The sequence below is a fragment of the Grus americana genome, chromosome 2, assembly GCF_028858705.1.
Source record: "Grus americana isolate bGruAme1 chromosome 2, bGruAme1.mat, whole genome shotgun sequence".
Lineage (NCBI taxonomy): Eukaryota > Metazoa > Chordata > Aves > Gruiformes > Gruidae > Grus > Grus americana.
Window position 1 is genome coordinate 95,885,810 of NC_072853.1, and position 16,100 is coordinate 95,901,909.

General features: G+C 41.3%; 1 protein-coding gene across 1 annotated transcript; it reads right to left on the reverse strand.

Moving 5' to 3' along the window:
• Nucleotides 1-14,364: 14,364 nt before the first annotated feature.
• LOC129203506 (UPF0500 protein C1orf216-like) lies at nt 14,365-15,838 on the reverse strand. Its single transcript, XM_054818085.1, has 2 exons — nt 15,780-15,838; nt 14,365-15,193 (listed from the first exon to the last, which is right to left on the reverse strand). The coding sequence occupies exon 2, from the start codon at nt 15,166-15,168 to the stop codon at nt 14,365-14,367; it is 804 nt and encodes a 267-aa protein (XP_054674060.1). The 5' UTR covers nt 15,169-15,193; nt 15,780-15,838.
• Between the last annotated feature and the right edge of the window lie 262 nt (nt 15,839-16,100).

Consider the following 16,100-nt stretch of genomic DNA (forward strand, 5'->3'; position numbering starts at 1 on the left):
AAAATAAGTGCCTGCAGGATCGTAAGGAGCAACACAGGCACTGAAAAGACAGCGTAATCTTGATGGGCAAATAACAAACATGCTCCTCCATGAAGGAAAAAAAAAAAAAAAGTGAGCCTGCCATAATAGTTTCATCAATGCAAATTCGGCAAATACAGTACCGTGGAGGCTGACTGCAATTTTTCCACTATAAGCCTGACCTGTAACTCATTAACCTACCACTGAAACAGTATTCACCTCATCACCTCATGTTCAGTCCTTCGAAGCACTCAAAGGAAAAAGGAACTGGAATGAATTTTTTATTCCCCTCCCCTGGAAAAAGGGCAAGGCATGCCACATTTGTAAAATTTCATAAACACTAGAAAAAAAGACTAAAAAAAAATATATACATATGACTGAACTACTGAATGTATTCATACAGCATTCAGAATGGCTTTCCTGATTTTTTTTGGTCCACATTAACGCCATTAGACTGTAACTCCTCTCTGATATTGCGTTGCTCTCATATAAAAACAAACAAACCCTCCCGTAACACCAGAATTGCAAAGGTCCAAGACCAATGATAAAACTGCTTCTTCTTTATTTCCCTGGGTACTTGCCACCTGCCCCATGGCTAACACTGTGTTCCATAACACTTCTGGGTATTTCTGCAAAACCCACATTGCCACCAAAATGACTTCTAAATCTTTTCCTACCTGAGTTCATGAATGGTCGTTAGTTTAGGAAGTATTAATGGGAACCATTTGACCAAATACCAACATTGGTTTCTCTTTCATGGGATCGTGCAGAATTTAAGGCAACCTAAAACCGAGCCCATGGTTGTTGTTTTTGCATGGGTTTATCAGAGTCTGTCTAATTGAAGACAGGTCCATAAATAAAACATCAGGCCATTTTTTTTCCCCTGTTATTATCCTCATTAGGATAAGATTAGATCACACAAAGGTCATAGTACGTGAAAAATTGTGAAGCATTAGATTAGACCCCTTTAATGGGAATAAAACCAGCGTTTCCCAAATTCCTTCAAGAAACTCAGATGGGTGGCTCACTTGGAAATTTCCAAGCGACTGACTAAAGAACTTCACTCCAGCATGCCCGAACAAGTATAAGGTGTCATTTGTTGAAGAATTTTAGTGTGATTTCCTTCCTTTAGTTTTTGTATAAACCTCCTAACTAAATCACTGCAACTCCTAGATAAAAGAGCAGAGGTCCTTGCAATCTTGGAAACAAGTGATTATTTTTACTTTCTTTGATAAAATTATGTTTTTCCTATCTTGAATCCCCCTACTCATTATTTACTTTTATTTTAAGGTCACTGAATTTTCAGGTTGCCCCTTGACAATAGCAAAAGTCAGCCCTAAGTTACCAACGCACGCAGACTAACCAACCCATCACCTTTGCCCTGCTCTGAAAATTGTGTAGTTAATACATCACCACTAAACTCAGAGATTCCTAGCCTCTACTTTGGCGTTTTCTTTTTCTATTTCAGACCAGACAAGATCCTGTTTGCCTTAAAGCCCGCCTGGTTTCTTCCAGCCATATTAGCTGATGTAAAGAAAGAAGATCTGACTTCGTACAGTCCTGGGCAGCAACTCTGCAGGTCAGCTTGGAGATCGGAAAGACTGTGGCGCTTTCTGGGAAGAATATTTTTTTATTATTATTTCTGCACTCCCAGCAATGTAATTAATGCCGCACAAGCACAGATATGCGTAACTCTTACAAGTGGCTGTTTTTCAGAATTGATGCCAAAGGTGCAACCTATTGCGATTTGTGGTTTTAAGCTGCGTAGCAGAGGCTGATCAGCACCGTGTCCACAGTCCAGAGGCAAACTCCTGTGCTTATACAGGGAAATTACAGGTTTGGCTGAACAGCGAGAGCAAGCTCTTCATTCCTGCAGGATTTTCTCTACTGCCAAGTCCAGTTCCATAAAACACGACCTTTAAATGAAGGGGGGGGTCTAATCCTATTCTGAGTTACACGTGCCCGATTTCAAAGCCTTGGTGCTATCTACATTGAGACGGGTACTGGGCGTTGCTCACTCGTCCTCCTCTTCACGCACTTTTATCGCTGAGATGCAGTTCTACAAAATTGCATCAGACAGCAGTAGTTCGAGAGACTGTATCCCCATTTCCTCCAGTAAAGCGTAGTCACACGGATACTAAACCAGTATCATTTCTTTTTGTCTTTCCTATTCTTGGAAATGTTGGTTTATAATGGGTTAAAAGTCTGCTGCTAAGCACTGGCCATTTTAAGGTGTATTCTTCTCCCCTGCTGATTTGCCCTCCGACCTTCTGGGGGCCAGGGCGGCTGCAGACTTCATTTTTACTCTATTTCCTGGTCTCTCTCCTGGCTGTGCACTCAATGTTTCCACAGCAGATTAATGACAGCTAATAATATCTGATATATCTGGACATTGCCACATAATGAGTTGCAGTCCCACTGGGTGCCCGAAGTGTCACCACTAACAAATTCACCAGAGCTGCACATAATTAGCATGTAAAGGGAGTGATCATGCAGTAAATCTGGAGGGGAAGATGGATAGCCCATGAGGAAAAAATATAAGGAAAAAACACTGTTCTTAACACTCATTGGTAAATGTATGTTTCTTGCCATGAATATTTTCTTGATAACAAACTGTGGACAGGTTACCTTTACAGTAACATTATTCCTTCCACGGCTGATAGGCAGAATTTCATTATGCCACCGCTAATGTTACAATATTTCTGCAAAATGTCACCATATGTAAATTAGAAGAGGTTAGGGTTTCCGTCTTAGTTTTCTTTCCTGATGCACTGTCCCTTTCTGCTACAGCCTAATTCTCCCTTCTACAAGTTTACAGGCGTGCTAACATTGACCCAACCCTTGCAAAATAAAATCAGCACTGGAGGATCTTCCTTCTGAAACAGCTAAATAGGAATGAAGAAAGCAAAGATACCAGAGTAGGAATTAGCTTACTTGATGAGGTTTTAACCAAAGAATAATCTTTCCTGACACGTCAGAAACCACGCACTAAAGAAAAAGAGGATGCACGCACGGCGTGAGTTACTTGACCTGAACGCAGGTCTCCACGCTGTGACCACCTGGCTGCCCATCGCACGCTAAGTGCTGCCTGCGGTCTGCAAACGTGCAGGCAAAGAGGCTTTCCCAGGAGAAGGTGGCTGACAAGGAGCAGACGAATTGTCCTGAATAGCCCTAAACGGGGCAGCTCTGCTCTAGTTTAAGTCATTCACTCCTCCTCATTAGAAACTATTGCTCACCAATGCTAAAGACTTAATTTTGGTTTGAGGTTGTGTCATTTGCAGGCCTTTTGCTTGTTTGACATCTGGGTGGGAACACTTGCATTTATGTGACTCCAGCTCTGAGGTTTATTTGGGCAATTGACCAAAACGTGGTTAATTCAAAGTGCAAGGGTTTGGGTTTTTTTAAAAATCATTATTTTGCTGAACAGCGAGGCCTTTGGCCCTGAAGGCTTCAGCCTTTGACTTGTTCTTTTTCATAAGGCACTTCTTCTGTCATTTGAGGAGAAGTTAACAAGGAAGCCTCGCTTCAAAAAACAAACCCAAATCCCAACAGACAAATCTGTAACACGTACGTTTTTCCATGATAAATAATTATTTAGAAATGTGAAAAATTCATAAGGACTTACTTTAATCTCTGTAGCCACCTTCTGCAGAGAGCGAGCTTGGCCAGGAGAGCCTCGTGATCCTCAGACTGAGCAAGCACGAGCTGACTCAGAACCAATTTTATATCAAAGGCAGAAATTGCACAGAGCTCAGGTACCAGCCCCTGTCTGGGATGCTGATGAGCGTTACCAACAAACCTCAGCACTGTTAAGAGTGTGAACTGCTACTCAGCAGTGCAGGGAAGCACCCTGGAAATAACAGTAGCTGCTCTTGTCCACTATTGCATTCCTGTTTCTGCTCGTGGGCCCCTCAGATCAGCTCGTAAGCTCTCCAAGTTTCTGCGTTCACGACTCACACGGAATTTCATACTCGCTCATGCTCTGTCGGAGAATCACCATTTGGAGTCATGTGACTTTAGCTTTTAAGCCTTTTTTTTAAAAAGAAAGTTTCCAAACTGGATGTTGCACAGAAAAGTATAAATGCTAGAGGCTTAAAAAGAGCATAGTTCATTAAGAAGTGAGAATTTATTTTAAAAATCCCACAAGTTTTGCAACTCAGAAAGGGCAATCCTACTAGACTTTTTTTTTTGGGGGGGGGGGGGGGACACAACACACAAATAAAAAAATCTTCACCTTCCCACATAATTTCCTTGTATACAAAAAACCCCAAATAAAAAACAAAAAAACCCCCAAAAAACACCAAACAAAGAAGGTGTATTTTGTTTATCTTGTTTTTAATGAAAGAACGAAGCTCACAGACTATCCAGCTCCCACAGGAGTCTTTTTTTATGCAATCTTTATGATAATTAACTGACAGTGATTGATGGCCAGTACTGAGGTAATAGAAGATACAACTGCACCATTCTATCCAATTCACTTTTCTATTTTTTTATGAGTCCTTGTTTATTTCTGAATAACATCAAATGAATTATTTGTCCAATTTGAATTTCGCATTTAAAGTTCATCTGAAACATATTTGCCCAACTGTTCTGTTACCTTGCTGACCGGGGTTTCATATCCTCAAATTTCATTCTGTGTCAAGTTTAGGGAAGGCAACTACTTTTGCATTAGAAATACAAGAAAACAGTCACATACATTTCCATATGTTTTGTAGGTAAAAGTATTTCTACTGGAAAATGGGCCCCAGTGCACTGAGGCCATACAGAATTTTTGAATATGTCCACATGGAATTTTGTTGAAGGGAGCATGAGTCTTTTTTAGCTTAATTTCAAAATATTGTTGTTAGCATTGTAGACATCACTAGGGATATTTTTGTATGCACTGAACTGTTTTATTACAAAATCACCTTTGCTGAAAAACTCCCATAGTCTCACATCCAACTTTGGTCTTGTTAAATCTCACAGCATCTCATACATTGTCTAGAATGACTACATTTTATGCTTTATTCTTCAAATCCACTTTTTTAAATAATTGTTTCCATTATGCTGGTCGTGTCAGCCTTAAAATTTTGTATATATATCAACTGTTTTAAAGGCTTTTTGAAGAGGTCTATTGCTTTACCAGGAAAATGGTCCAATTTGAAATATCTGTGCTACACAGACGACCTCATGTTTTAAATTTCTTCATCTGATAGGTGAATTCTCTCTAGTATTTTATCACTTGTTACATTTAAATGATATTATTTTAACTGCTTTTATGAAAGACTCTTTCTTTTATTAGTTGAAAGAAAAATAAGTTCTTTTTAGACATGCAGCATTTCCTTTACAGTTTCATTGCCCTTTCAGTGCATCATTACATATAACAAAATGTACACACAATGCATCCCTTGGGAGCTGAAGCTTATCATGGTGCAGTACTTTCAAAGTGAGCATTTTATACCATTTGGCACCCTGAGGACATGTGAGGTGACACACTGATGTCTCAGGAGAGACATCACTGATTTCTTACAGGTCTTGCTGATGAAGAAATTAGTCAATAATTATATTTTGTAAATTCTAGCAACCTTTTTTTTTTTTTCTTTTCTCCCCCAAGACAGAGGTTGTGGTAAAACTGCATCTCTCTGGGCCTCAAGGCATGTTCTGCTTTTGCCTACCTTTATGCCTTCCTTGATGTGAGTAACAAATCAAGTTCAAGCATCCTGTACTGAAGGATCCTTCACCGAGTCAGACGCTCCTAAGCCCTTACTACTAGGTAAGACTTCCATGGAGGTCTATCAACGAGTCTCAATCATCCGTACAGGTTATTGCTTGGGGACAAGGGACACCTCTTTCCACCCAGGGGCTGCCTGCTGTCACTGAGGCATCCTTTCCAATACAGTGATCATTTGACACACGGGGGACTTCCAGTATTGTGGCAAATAAACCTTCCCCACTATGAGAACAACAACCAGTGGCCATGAATTACGCATTTTCAAGCACTAGAGAAGATAGGTAATACATAAATACCTCCTTACTTCAATGCTTTCCTTAAGAATAAGCTGGGAAATGTTGGTCTGTGCACAAAAGAACATGTCCCTGCTTCACGCAGAAATGGCATGGTCCCACTGCTTCAGAGACAGCTACAAATGGAAAAAAACAATTGCAAGAAAACCAAAGGTGATTTCCATCACCACCACCCCAACTGAAGGAACAAAGCAGCAACAACAAATGATTTTGTGCCAGAAGAAGACTTCCAAGTGACCTGAAATCAAACACTTCTTTCTCACGTGCTGCGAGCAAAGCAAAGGACATGACGTACTGTAAGTTGTGACACAGCAGCTGGGAGAGACATTTTTGCCCCTGACCCTACTGACTGGCACCTGGATGCAAACCCATCTTCCTCCTGAATGAAGGCGAACCAAATTCCCCCTGCCCTCCTCAGGAAAGGATCCTGGCCACCTCATAATCATATATTACTGTCTCTGTGTACGAGGTCAGGGGAAAGGAGAGTGGCGGTGGTAATTTTTCCTGAAGAAGCACTGTCATGTATTGCCACGGAGAGCACGGTAACTGGAGTCCTGCCTTGCCACTGGGTCAAATTCAGCTTTTTTTATAGAATGAGAAGCAGCACTAATAGGAGAGGCTGTGCAACTCCACAACACTTCCCCCAATTCAAAATATTATAGCAATTCTGACATTCTCTGGGCAAATAGGTGACTTAAGTTCAAAACCCATCAGGTAAAGGCAGGAAAAGAATGGAGCTCTTCCAAGTCCTAACCTCTGTGATGCTGGAAAAGTTGAGAGGCCAGGACAGCCTCATCCCCCACATTACAAAAGTTTAGTCTCAATTTCTTTCATCAGAGAAAGTTACTCATGAACATGTGTTACTCATGAACATAACAGAAATCAGCAGGCTTGCTTCTAATTTTATGTACACTCATCTATCATATCTGTATAAGTAACATCAGGAACATAGAGTAATGACAGCAATCATCTGATTATAAATCACCTGGTATCTGAAACAACCTTAGGTATCTTCACAACAAGCAGGAATTAAGCGTTGCATCCAGGAGTTACTGAGATAATGATACTTTTATATTCTATGGTGCTTGCTGTGCGCAAAACAACGTCTGACATCATTTAAGACCTAATGCCACACCGTAAAAGACATCCTTAATTTTATGCTGGTGCCCCATTATAAAACAAAATAACAGCTAGACCAATCTTCCAGGTCCCTGTTGCTGAGCCACTGCTTGCTCTCAGCAAGGCGCAGGTACAGATTTGTGAACTTCTGCCAATGGAACCACCTTTGTGTTTCGATACTTTTACTGCTTCTGGTGGAGTCAGCTGCCAAAGTGCTTCTTAGCTGGAGACTGGATTTACAAAAGACTTGGTTCAAAATGGCTTCGGTGACTTTCAAGACAGAATCTGATTTACCTCATCCTATACAGCAGAAAAAAAGTACAAAGTACAGTATCATCCTATACAGCAGAATCATGGCTCCTCTCTTTACTGTCTAAATCAAGCTTTCATTTCTCCATTCAACTCCTAGGTCCACAGAGCAAGGAAAGATGAAAGAGAAGGGACTTAATCTCACTGTGTCTTGTACACTGTTAGTTTAGAGGAATACATCTGAAAGCAGCACCAGGCACCTAAATACGCTGGAATCCACACGCACTGGAGACCAGTGTGAAAGGATACCAGTAAATTATATATTCCAGTACCTAGTTTTAGACTTCCATGTCTGAAGATTTGGACCAGGTCTGCTCTCCCCGCTCCTATGGCACGTGCCTGCCATGCGGGCAATGGAAATCCAACCTGCCAGCTAGGGATAACCTGGAGGAGACCCAGAACTCTGCCTCTGTTGTAACCCATTTGATCTGAGGAGCTGAGACCTTACAGATGAAAAATGGAGAAGACATTCCCTTCAACCACACGTACTTTGACACAAACCAGAAAAAATGAATAACGCACAAACCCTGTGGCACTTTCTCTGGAAAGGTTCTTTTAAAAAATTCTCTTCAAATTTTAGATACTCCTGGAAGAGAGCTCTATTTTAAGCAGGCTGTTCACAGGATCATATGAATGACTGCTCCAACTAAGAGGAGCAGAGTTTATTTCTGGGAAAGGTCTACCTCCCTTTGCCCCACTGAGTTTCGGGCAAGGTTTTCTAATGCAGTTTGAAGGTTGTTACCAGGCAAGCAACCAGCCTCTTTCCAGAGTGAACAAATTAACTGATTAAAAGCTCTGCTAGTGTCATGACTCCATATACCCGATTTTATTCTTAGAGGGTGTACTGCTTGCCAAAATAATATCTAGTTAGGTCCAGATGCTCAGGCTTCCTTGTCGTTATACCCATTTGTACAGGCATCCATTAATTTTGAGCCAATGTTACTTTGCCAACAAGTTATATAGGGGAATTGGAAGAATGGAAAACAGCCCCTACTAAACTTGGTGATTCATCTAAAGAAGTTTTGTTTCAATAAAGCAAAATTTGTACCAGTCTGTATCCCAATTACCTCGGACAAATCTGCCATGATTTGTAATTACATTATTATTTTAAATTAATCCATCCGTGAATTACAGTTGTCTTTTGTTTATTCACTTGTTTAGACCGGTCTACAAAAAATGAGCAAAGCTTTCAGCCATTTATAATAAAAGCAAAGGGACTAAAAAGACCTTTTTTTTTTTTTTAGTTTGCATTAATGAGTTCATCCCAAAATATATATGCAATAATATAGGAAATTAAGTTATAAATGTAGGGATGTGCTCTGAGTCACCATGAAAATCTGCATGCAAATGCATAATAATCACAAATCTACATTATTACAATATTAAAAAATACCTACAATTAAATTATCATGTGGAAATAATCATAATGTTATTGGAAACTCAATTATTGTGGCAACCCTTGTCGGGGAATTAGCAGACTATGGCAAAGGCAAGTCAGACCTGAATTCATCAAATATATATTATCACAATATTACATGTTCACTTCGATTCCATGCAAAGACAAACATCCTCACTCACTAGTATCTGCTCAATGCATTTGTATTATTCATGAACAACTCTGTGATCTATTATACATACAAAACTGATTGTACGCTGCTTGCCGGAGGCTACAATGCAGAGACACAGAATTAATTTTATTATATACACATGCATGATAATTGTGTAGAATTCAGTCAAATATCAAACTCTGCTCCTGTGCTCCATTATTTTACTTTCCAAAAAGAGGTCTAAGGTCAGCAGCAATTTCTCTTTGGCGACAGTGAAACTCTTTGTCATTTAGAGTAGAAAGTTCCTGGGTACTAATGAGCCTGGAGCTGTGATGAATGGTCACACATTCCCTTTCCTTTCCAACCCCCACCCATCAAAGGGAAAATGTAACTTTTATTGAGATTCTCAAGAATTACTTGCCTCTCATGTATACAGAAGTCACTTTGGGCTGTGGACTTAGAGACTTGATTTGTCAGAGATGGAGGCAGCTTTTTTGTGCGTTTTGGAGACTTGGCTAAAATTGTGTGAGAAGATGATCAATGCAATTAAGGAAACTTGTTTGTAGCAGTAGTTTTATTCCTGTAGAAACTGCTGTTATTTTCAAGACGTTTAAGTAAACCCTCCAGAAGCGTTTTCACAGGGCCATCTTCCCAGCTACAAGTTTTCATTAAAAACAAACAACTACCTCCTCCTTTCTTCAATAGCACAAGAGACTGATAGGAAGGCCTTTTTCCTCTTCTCCCAACTCTTCCAAACATTTTGCCAGAAAGACAAAGGTTAGTACCATCCAAGACATTTGTAATTGTTTGAAGACACGGAGAGAGAGAAATGCATCAAACTTGGGAAGGGACTTGAACAAGGCGCACCACCTCAGGGTCCTGGTCAGGACTCAAATGTCATTGAAAGCCAGCAAGACACTGAACTACAACATGTTTCGGTTTAGGTAAAAGCCAGGTCTAGGGGAGTAAGTGGTACGTGCAAATTTTGGCAACAATAATTACTGCCACGCAGCTTCAGAGGTGGGCATCAACTCCACGTACTGCAGTTACACAAGCACCCCTTAGCACACATCTAGCCCAATGATCCAAAAGAGTTGTTTCAGGAATGAGAAAAAGAAAAGGGTCATCTTTAACCAAGCAAAAAAAACCCAACTGTCCTGTGTGCCATTCTCCATGCTGCATTAAAAAAAAATCAAATCCTGAAACATCTTTCCTTGTAGTTCCATTCACTCCCACTCCCCATCCACCATCCAGGCTTTTGGCTGTTGTGCTCATCTGAATCTCTGAGCTTTAAGACTGTAGAACATTTACTCCTTGCCCAGTGCATTCGGAGCAGGGTCCCATTCAAGCACATCCCAAACCCGCTCTTGCATTACTGCACTGCTTTCGACAGTCATAAGCAAAACGTGCACTCCAATGCATTTAGATTCTAGATTCATAACATTTACAGAAATAAACTCTGAGAAGGATTCTAAAGGGTTTCTCTAAGTCTACTCATGAGCCAGGGGAGATCCAAACAACCTCATCTTTAAATCTATCTTTTGTATGCTTATGTCATGCTCAGAGTTCATAATTTTCATAGTTCTGAGAATAATGCAGGATGATCTGCATTTCGTAGTGCATGGCTCGCAAGTTTACCACAATATCATAAATTTGCTATAAATTGTTAAAATCATCACTGTCCTAGTTAAGCAACATGATAGATACACAAGAAAATCTCAGAAGGAAGGAAGGAAGGAAGGAAGGAGAGAAGGAAGGAAGCCCCCACACAACACGTGGCTCCATCACAAGAGGTAGCAAGTGAACACGTTAAGCTGGGCTCTTCATCTTGGCTGACTCGTAGCCATCAACGACAGAAGCGGCAAAAACACAGCTCTGACCAGTCTCCAGGGCAGCAGTTTAGCTGACTGAAATGGTGTAGGTGCAGAAGAAAAACCCTTGCATTAAAGAACATCTCAGTAATGCATTTTCTCACTTAATTGTCTATAACTCCATTCTGTTCTTAAAGATTTCTGGGTTTAGGTAGGCACAAGCTACATGGTTTTTAGTGATAGCAGTGACTCCAAGGAAGCTGGCACCTTTTAAACATCCCACTCTTCCATGGTAAATCCACGATTATTTTCTGCCATTTCAGGCAAAACCTACTTATTTTGTCATTACTACCCAAGACCTGTGAGTTCTTAGGTACATATATGAAATATTAGTAATTCAAGCTTGTACCTCTGGCTAGCACTGAACCCATGCAGCTTGAGTTCAGATAAAAATACAGATTTTAAGAAATTTATTTGAATCTCATCCAAACTACCAAACCTCTTAACCACATGAGGAGACTGAACAATTTGAGAGGACACACTTTTATTAAACCTGAGATTGTTGCTCTGTTTGGTATGCCTGAAAACACCTCCGTGGGTTACCCATGGCTTTTTGGCACTTTCCCATTGGCCTTCAACTGCTAAGACATACAAGGAAAAAAAACATAGCTGTTAAGCCACATTTTCCAAGCTTGTAAAATAAATGTAGCTTTTAATTGGTTTGCCCAACTCCAGTTATCAGTAGCCACACTAGAACCACCAGCTGAACAGTAAATTGTTGCAAAGACCAATGTTATTTCCTCAGTTAACTTTTATTTTGCATGTGTCCATAAAAATGCTACATGGAAAGAGTGTGCACACACAGAACAAGTCTTGGCTTCATTTTCTTGCCAGCTATCAGACAGCATTGCTCATGCACAAATCTTTTGGTATTTAATATTCACGGTGCAGAAGCATCTACCGATCCCAATTAGGATCAAGAAATTTTAGGAGAGGTATTGTACAAAACAAAGATTGTCACAGTTCTACCACAAAGCACTTACAGTTGGATTTCTTGGAACAAATGCAGGACAATACTCTACTTCAGCAGCTACTGAGACAAAACAGCTACTTTGTCTTACCAGTTGTTTTCTGGGGGGTGTGTTATATATTTTTGTGCATATATTTTAATTCAGTGGAAAATTCAATGACATGATAGTATTAGTCAAGCTGAATCTAATTTAGAACATAATTCTTTTTCAAACAAAAAAAAAAGTTGGCCAAAATTAACAAAAGTATACATTTTGACTGTCTTCCTAATTGGAACAATTTGACATTTGATTTCAAAATTCAGTAATATTTTTGAGATGTGTCCCTTCAACACTTCTTTCCCCAAGAGATATGACATAATAGTGGGTTGCTTGTGTTTGGTTTAACAGAACAGTTACTCTCATTCTTAACCAGTGACAAAAAGGTTTTTCTAGTCCACAAAGTACAAAAAAATAAGAAAAAAAATCAAATCTTTGCATAGCCCTAATATCCATGACCGACCTTCTTTCTTGGGAGGCATATTAAGACAGAACAGGTTACTTTTGAGGTGAGTTTAGTATTTCAGCGTTCTTTGGGAAACCTGCACTGCTGAGAACAGCTTTCCCAGGGCTGAGCAGAGCGCGGGATGGGATCAGAGCTCAGGAGTAATGCCTCCCAGCCACACGCCATCCCCAGCTCTCTTCTGCAGCCCACTAAGGGCCCCTGGCAACCCAAATCCCCCCAAATGAGGCACAGAGAATGCTTCTTCAAATATCTCCTTGATGCCAAGGATGTTTCTATGGTAATTCTGCGTTCAAAGTTACAGGCTTGTGCTGCGCGAGAGGCTACACCAGGGCCCAAGGAGATGAATGAACCTATCTAAGGTTGTGCATACCCAGGGGGCTTCCATAATTTTGGGTGCGCAGAAATACAAAGACGGAATAATGACAATGTTGTGCTGCACTTCAATTGTTGAATTACTTCAATACCTTGCTCACAGATGTGTGCATGTGAAACTAATCAACCAAACTCCTTGCAGACAGCAGAGATTATTTTGAGAGATTATCCCTGCTTCTGCTACAGAAAAAGAAGCACCAGCCTTTTATAACCTCTTGTATACAGGGAAGTGTGCGTGCATGCGTACACAAACAAACACACTCCCTCTTTCTATACACACACAAAAAAGCTGAGGATAAAAAGTTTCCTATATATAGCACATTATTCTCAGAAAGATAGGACTTCTAATAACAGACTCCCCTTTTTATGCAGAAAAAACACACCAAAAACCTGTTTGATTGCTCATCTGCCTAAACATTTATAACAAAAAGAAAACCACACAACAGGGGAAAAGGAAAGGTGACATGATCAGAAATAAATATCTGAAGAAAATGAAATTTTTCCATATCACTTTAAATCCTAGAAAAGGACACTTTTCAGTATCTCTTCCTCTTGAATCATTTTTTGCTTCAGATCCTAAACCAGCACATTCAACTATTCAACTTGCTGTTCATATTGCCTTTTAAACGCATACAAAAAAGTTGCATCTTTTTGCTTTCATTTTCCCTGTGTGTTTGTTGCATACTGACATCAAATTCCCTGCAGGCATCCTAACCTTGCAATTGGAGAAACAGCGCTCTAGGGTTTTCCACGTGTCTAATACACCTGGATAAAAAGTGCTAATTGTCACCAACTTCCATTAAATGACAGCAGTAAGGCACAAGATGTGCTTGATGTGCAGACGCTAGTGCCACTGGGAGTTAGCAGCAGATTAATAATTGTGCAGACCTCACACGTTCCCCTGGCACTGCCAGTCTGGGTTTCCAATGCAACACCAGATTACAAGGCCTTTGTTTTTAGCTTGCTTTCCTAAGGAAATAAGGCTTACGCAGTTGCACTGTCCCCCTCGGCACGTGTTTGACTGTCCTACCTTCCCACAATAATTTCTGGTCAATCTGAATAAATTTTACAGGAGGGTAGAAGTCGCAAACTTACAACGGCATTAGCAGTTTTGTGAAAAACAGGCAGCTAGGTAGATATAATCAAGCCTGAGCTTACAGGTTTCAAATATCCTGGCTTTCTAGATTAAGGTATTCTTGCAGACAAACAAACTCTAATTCTAAGTTTTGTTAGCGCTGAAAGTAGATGGGAGATGTGCCATATCACACATTCAGCAGGCAGCAACTCTTACATCTGACCACCTTTACAGTTCAGGTGTCAGACTAGGTTGCCAGTTTGCCTCTTTTTTTTTTTTTCCCTCTTCTTTTTACAAACCTATACGCCAAAAATCGTGTTTCAGCCCGAGGCTCTGAGTGCACATCAGGAGTCAGCTTCTTGCACAGGTACAATCTTGCTCTCGTTTCCTCCGGATAAATTCAGGGGCCAACACTTTACCTTCCGCTTTCTTCTTGCTCCACTGCTGCTGTTTCCTCTCTACTTTCGGCGCACGTGGGCACATACTCTTGGGTATGAGGACACCACTCCTATAGCATGCAAGCTTACTGATGGCTCCGGTAGCATTACAAAGCTCGTTTCTGCATGCAGCAACACGATTATGGCGAAGGTGAGGGCGAGGTGGAGCGAATGTGTTTCAACACTTCTTTCTTGGTATTTATTACCACACCGTAGCATTGCTGCAATCTGGCCTGCTGCTGCTCCAGCTGCTTGTGCAAGCTCCTGATTGAACGCAACAGCAGAAGCCGTCGGTACATAGCTAGCTGGAGCCGGTACTTCTCCTTTTCCTCTTTTTTCTTACTTTCTAAGGTCTCCATTACTTTTGCGGACTTCGTCCAAATTGCCTGGCCCAGGCTACAAGGGGCTGTATCACCCTTCATGCCGCTCCCCACCTGCAGCATGTGGCAGCCCCCAGGGTCACTCGTGGGCAGGGCAGCGACAGCCTGAGGGGACTCGCTGGCCCCGCCGGGCACCCTTGGGACCTGTGGTGCTTCCAAACTTGGGTTACCATCACAGCAGGGGCTTTTGGAGCACAGGGAGGCAACGCCCCCAGGCTGCAGGTTATCGACCGCCGTGGGGTACCATGAGCCACCTAACGATGCACTTACAGTTGTCGGATGATGCTCAGCCAACTCGGAGGCTGTCCTCTGTGCCTGGCCACCACTAACCATCTCTGGGCCAGTCAGGGCTTTTGCCTGGGCCACGGCCTTGCTGGAGAGGACAGACAGTCTTTCTGGCACTGTTGAGCTTCCCTTGTCTTCATTAAGGCTGGCTAATGAAGGGCTGGAAGAGCAACCGGGGGATACCGTTACAGCATCACAAGTCAGAAACAGGTCTTCATCATCACTGTTATTTTGGATGTCCTCTTCATCTCTTGGTATTACACCTACTGTCTCAGCCATTTATTGCATGAGCTACAGAAACTTTCTGTGGACAAAGTGGAAGCAAGAGGATTTCATTTCCACATACACACACAGAGAAGCCCAGCGTAGAGTGACATTTGAAGAAAGAACCTCTCTTTATATTTAAGCAATGGACCTATTACTTTTCTAATAAAGCACAACCCTTGGGTCACTTCAGGCCATTTCTTGTGATTTGCATTAGATGTTCTTCGAGACACAACATTAATCCAATAATAATTAAAATGATATACTGTACTATTAACATTCTCAAATCTTTAAAGGCAAGTGATCTATCCCTGCAGCACTGGCTGTGCTGACTAATTAAACAGAATACAGTTGTAAATGGGCATTGTAAGCACTTCTCCCATTTAAGAACACAGCTCTAACAAGTGTAGTTCGTAGAGACGGGCGAGTTATCAGGATTGATCAGCTTTAAAGGGAGGTGGATGTACCACAAATAGCAGGTTGCATTTAAATGCCCTCTCCAAGATTAATCTGTCTGCTACCAGTTTGTTTACAAGGTTGCCTTTCCCCCTCCTAACTCATACTAACAGCAAAGCTATATTAGCACCACGCTAGCCATAGACAGGAAAAAGAAACCAAACACTTACCGAGGTTACTGGGGGAAAGGAAAAGAGTTACAGTGCATTGTGTCTGTGTATCGTGTTTTCTTGAATGTGAGTCAGCACAATCTGGAACAGAAACATCACGGTGCTGGAGCAGGAGCAGCAACAGCATTACGCTGTTCCACCCAGCAACAACACAGAGTCCCAATCACAGAGGAGTGCAGGGCTGGTTTCTCCCCCCCTCCCCAATGGATATTCCTCCCCGGCATCCAGCTTTTATATCATCTTTGAGCACCACAATGAAAACCAGGGTTGGATGACACTTCTTTTCCTGCCTCAAAACCAAACATACCCGATTCACTCATT

Bases quoted from the DNA above. Each gene is read 5' to 3' on its own strand.
- LOC129203506 (XM_054818085.1), bottom strand. From the start codon at position 15,168: ATGGCTGAGACAGTAGGTGTAATACCAAGAGATGAAGAGGACATCCAA.